This window comes from Montipora capricornis, chromosome 3 (assembly GCF_036669925.1).
Source record: "Montipora capricornis isolate CH-2021 chromosome 3, ASM3666992v2, whole genome shotgun sequence".
In the NCBI taxonomy this organism is placed as follows: domain Eukaryota; kingdom Metazoa; phylum Cnidaria; class Anthozoa; order Scleractinia; family Acroporidae; genus Montipora; species Montipora capricornis.
In genome coordinates this window covers 19,941,826-19,946,825 of record NC_090885.1, presented here as the reverse complement: position 1 = coordinate 19,946,825, position 5,000 = coordinate 19,941,826, and the positions used below count along the sequence as shown (strand labels likewise).

The window sequence follows — 5,000 nt, the reverse complement described above, 5'->3', positions numbered from 1 at the left end:
TCTTCAAAAACCTTCTTGCTTTTATCACTGCCGTTTTTCCTCGGATCGCCTTGTGCTCTCGGTTTTTTCCATCCCTTCAGAAGAAGAAACGCGGCAACAGTTGAATACAATACGCAGTTAGCCATAAATAACCAAACGAGTTATCAATAGGTGAGATAGAGTTCTGGCTCATTAACTGCGTAACAGCTCTATTGATATTATCAATGTCATTCCTGGACGGTCTTTGTTTGGTCCTGGTGTCAATTTCACGCCCCGAGTAATCGCCTGGATGCGCGTTTACCAATCCGAGTAATTGAGTTGATTTTTCTATGAGCTCAAGTGCTCCCTCAGACATCGAGCTGTTAAATGGTCCCACAGGGTTTTCTTGGTTTGCGTGCAGGCTATGCAAATCCATTTCATCATGATTAGCATTTTGGTCCATATGCGTGTTAACAATAATATTGCAACGAATTTCGCTCTCCAAGACTTGAGTACTCTCACACGTTTCATTCCCTTCCATCAAACTTTCCAACTCATTCCTTCGGCGCCTCCCAACCTTGCTCAAAACATTCCCTGTGACATTTCCAAGCGACTTCTCTAAATGCACGGCTTGATCTCGTAGATTTTGACAAGTGAATCTTAAGTGTTCATAGCCCGCTTTATCAAACAGTTCCTTCATAACCTCCATATACCGTATTTACCTGTGTATAATACCCGCCCGTGTATAATACGCACCCCAATTTTGGACTGCATTTTGAAAAAAAAAGTTAGAGCAAAAAGCAAAACTAGTGTGAAAAAAATCCATTTCCTGGATGAGAAAATTTGCTCCGCTACATACAACAGTAAAGTAAATAAGCCTATGTAAAGTGTTTAAAAACTGAAACCTTTAACTCGTAGTCACAATCGAACAGCACTTCTCTCGCACAAGATTCATCATCGACAAGTTCATCTTGTTGTCCGTCCAAAAGATCGTCTTGTGTGTTATCAAGGTTTTTTTACTACTCCATATTTGACAAAATACGACTCAGAACTGAGGTCAATCCGCCAAGAATTACTGCTAAATTGGTGTTTTCTCTGTAAATGCTGCTTTCATGCTTTCAGTCACACAAGCTTCGAAAGCATAAACAAGCAGGCTTCTTCGTCTCCCCAGTCCCAACACGTGGAGCACGCCAAACTCTTCATTCCTTCAGCATCCATTCAGCCTTTCTCTTGGGCGTCGCTGATAACCCTGTGCTTGTTTTCAACTTTAGGCACCGTTTTCCTCTTGAAAATCACCATTGGTCTTAATTTTGATCCATCACCAGCACGCGCCAACAAAGCAGTTGCGTGACATTAATTTTCTTCTCTGCGGTGTAATGTTGATCATTCGGTTCCGCGGCATATCGAAGATCAGTGGTGTTTTGCCCATATTTCCAGTAACATGTAGTGGGTAGTTGTGTTCTTTGCAAAGTTTTATAATATAACAGTGTGAAATTAGATGATCTTCAGCGAAATTAACGAGCGTTATTTATCAGACCGGCATCATAAACTCCGGGGAGTTTCGTGGCCATTTTGATGTTTCAGTTTATCGCTCAAAAATGAAGGCTACATGTATGTTGTTCAGTTGTTCATTTAAACAGAAAGGTTAATTTATTAATGGATCTTGGTCAAGCCTTTTACTTTTCAATCAAAAACCAATGCATCTTTGTTTTTATGCTAATGAGGGACGCGTGTCTAAAACAATGGATTCCGTGTATAATACGCATCTCAATTATTTTCGGAGCTGTTTTAGCAGAAAAAAAGTGCGTATTATACACAGGTAAATACGGTACCCTTTCCTACGCCCTCCAAACCATTACCGCTGGGTCTTTCATTTCAACCATCAACTTCGCTTTCTTCTTACACTCCAATAGTACTGAGTTCATTTCCTCTGTCCAATTGGTTCTTTGCCTTGTTTGCGGTTGCTGTTGCCGCTGCGGCTGTGCACCTTATTATTATTATTATTATTATTATTATAATTATTATTATTTCAGTGTAAAAAAATGAATCATACATGTATTTTGTGTCTGTGCTCAAACATTATAATTTAGAGTAACTGATTAAAAGATTAATGGATAACCTTACAAAATGAGAATACAGGAAATATACCCTTTGAGTCCTGAGAAGTGTTTGAACTAAGACAGAGTGCATGCCTACATGTAGCAGGTGCTGAAGCAATTAAGTGACATGTCCCCTTCCTTGTCCAAACACTTCTCTAACTGCTTCAATGCTTTCTTATTATGATGATCTGGTTGTGGAGGTAAGCAGTTGCTCATAACCAAGTTGAAGGAAACAAATCAAGAAATGATGGCCAAGTTGAAGGAGTGGACTGTTTTGGGGGTAAAGCAACTTCTTCTTGTATTTGACTTCTTTCTAAACCCACTATTGTTGCTATAGTCCACTATAGTCCATATTAACACAAAAAACTTTAAGCATGTATATAAGTTTCAAATGGGGGAGAACTGACAGGGCTTACTGTGCGAATCCGAAAACCGTGAACATTTTGATTTCCCACTGTGTCGCAATCAATCAAAAGCAACATAAAACCACACATGGTTGTGGTTTAGTTTTCTTGCATGTGATTGGCTTTTTACTTGAAACACAATAACATTTCATAAATATTTCTAGTGTTCACGGTTTTCGGATTTTCACAGCAATACAAAAAATTAATATCTATATGAAGTAGAGACCTGCTGTACTGTGATGCTTAGTCGTCCAGACGCTGCCTGTTGATAAGGTTGCATAAAAGCAGTTGGTTGAAAATATGCGACAGGTTGACCTGGTATCATTTGACCAACAGGAGAAGCTTGATTCATCCCTGGAGATATCCTCAAGAAATCCTCGGGCAAATCACCAGTCATAACATTTGCTCGAGGGGCTCTTATCCCTTCAGAATAAAAAAGTAAACGCAAATTCAAACAGCTGTTATGAGGACTGGTTAATATGTCAAATAGCAAATCGATATGTTTATGACCGACCCTTTCACGCGACAAAATAAGTTAAATTTAGAGCCACAAATAACATCGAATACCTCTCATCATTTTTTCAATGAGTATTTTTGTTATAGTAAATATTATCGCAGACTGCCAGTGCAATCTCAAAACTGAAGAGGTTTGTTTTCAAAATACACATCGACACGAACCACAATTCGATATGCGATTCAGCACGATTGCGTTCATTGACATTGTTCACGGCGCTTTTCTTTATGTGATCGAACAAGAATTGGAAAGGATATTAAGTCAACTGATAATGCTTGCTATTTTTTGACCACACTATTCTTTTCTAGTAGAACGGACGAAAAGCAAATTAAGCAATATGAAAATCAACATTGGTTTCCTCACTCACCTGACTCAGCCGCCATCTTGGAAAAATCTGCTCCCATCATGCCTTGCAACGAGAACTACTGAGTAGAAATCAATCTCGTACCCAGAGTCCTCGGGCTTTTTGGCCAGCGGGTGAGCGCCCGGAGAGACTCTGGGATAATCGACTCCATTTTCCCAGAAAACGTGGGTTCCGGTCTTATGACGTATGGTTGAGTTTAAACGGAAGCAGAAAAGAGAAAACCGTAAACAGTAGAAATGGCGGGTTGAAAGTGTTCGAGAAACAAGAATTTTAGCCTTACACACAAAGAAACTGGAGAAATGATCATTGGCTTGCTGTAAGAGCAAGTGAAGATGAAACCTCTGACGCTTTCGGTGAGTGTATTTTTAGTGTTTCAGCGTACATTCCATCGTTCAGAATGCAATGAGAATGCCATCGTGCAAGCAACACGATCACCAATTTTTTTGTGAAACGACACAAATGCCCTCTTCTTCTGCAATTTGATGTTTCCGTAATTCTGAATGGCTTCGACAAGACCTTATTCCACGGATTTCTCCTCAAAGAGACTGATGTAATGTTTTCCCACGGTACTTTTGCAACAGCAACAGTAAACACTTTTTAGCAGTTTTAGCAGCGTGGGAAAATTCCCGAGCGGTATAAGACTTAATTCAAACCTCGTCGTTTTATTATTTTTGTGATTTATATATTTCTGAGGTAGAAAAAATCAATCAGCACTGAAACTTGTTTTATATTTTGAATCTCCCTCCAAATTCTGGGGATTCCGAATTACCTACCAACTTCCTGTCGGACTGCCATTGTTACGCAAGCGGCCAATCAAAAATATAGTTCAAGTCGATTATCCCAGAGTCTCTCCGGGCGCTCACCCGCTGGCCAAGAAGCCCGAGGACTCTGGGTACGAGATTGAGTAGAAATCGGAATTTCCGATTGACGAGAGAACTTCGTCAGCTTGTCGGAATCATGACGGTGGACGTTTCCTCAGAAACGAACTTACCTATTTTGACCGCAGATCACGCGTGAACTCTTTACACAGTGCTGTGAATTGTCAATCAAATTATTGGTTGTAATTGAAAATCTAAACATCTTCCAGATGAAAAACGAACTTGTGAACACTGTAACCTAACACTTTTATTTATTTATTTATTTATTTATTTACCCCATATTAAAGCAGATCAACTATGGTATCATAATGAAAATATTAATACAAATTAAATCGTGGTAATATCAAATATTAAATATTATAACAATAAGAACACTAAAAACTATACTTATCCATAAAAAACCTTTTAGCTAAGGCTTTAAAAGAATTTACACTTGTTGCCTCACGAAGGGAAAGTGGAATGGAGTTCCACGTTCCCACAACTCTATGAAAATAACTATATTTAAGAACATTCGTTCTGGCATATCTCGTCTTTACAGTTAACTTATCGTTGTGTCTTATCGTTGTTGCATTGTCACTGAAAAGCCCCACCTGGGGAGTGCCAATAAAGTATTGTATTGTATTGTGTCTAAACGAATAGTGATGAGTTCAGCATCAATGTCAATTATTCTATGAAGAGCTTTATATAAAAAAGTAACATCCGCCAACAATCGCCTTTTTTCCAGCTACAACAATTTTAATTTAATTATAGCAGTCCTCAGTCTAAGATAAATTTAGTTGCCCT

At 38.8% G+C, this 5,000-nt stretch overlaps 2 protein-coding genes across 2 annotated transcripts in view; one reads left to right on the top strand and one right to left on the bottom strand.

Moving 5' to 3' along the window:
* LOC138040871 (toll-interacting protein B-like) overlaps positions 1–3,421 on the bottom strand; it is a 12,540-nt gene extending 9,119 nt beyond the window's left edge. Inside the window, exons 1-2 of the mRNA XM_068886577.1 lie at positions 3,343–3,421; positions 2,688–2,884 (exon numbers count right to left, since the gene is read on the bottom strand). Coding sequence (XP_068742678.1) covers positions 2,688–2,884; positions 3,343–3,382 — 237 coding nt within the window. The 5' untranslated portion in view covers positions 3,383–3,421. The remainder of the gene's footprint in view (positions 1–2,687; positions 2,885–3,342) is intronic.
* A 96-nt stretch (positions 3,422–3,517) lies between these two features.
* LOC138040868 (GDP-L-fucose synthase-like) overlaps positions 3,518–5,000 on the top strand; it is a 23,746-nt gene continuing 22,263 nt past the window's right edge. The window contains exon 1 of the mRNA XM_068886573.1: positions 3,518–3,692. The gene's annotated coding sequence lies outside the window, so the exon portion shown is untranslated. The remainder of the gene's footprint in view (positions 3,693–5,000) is intronic.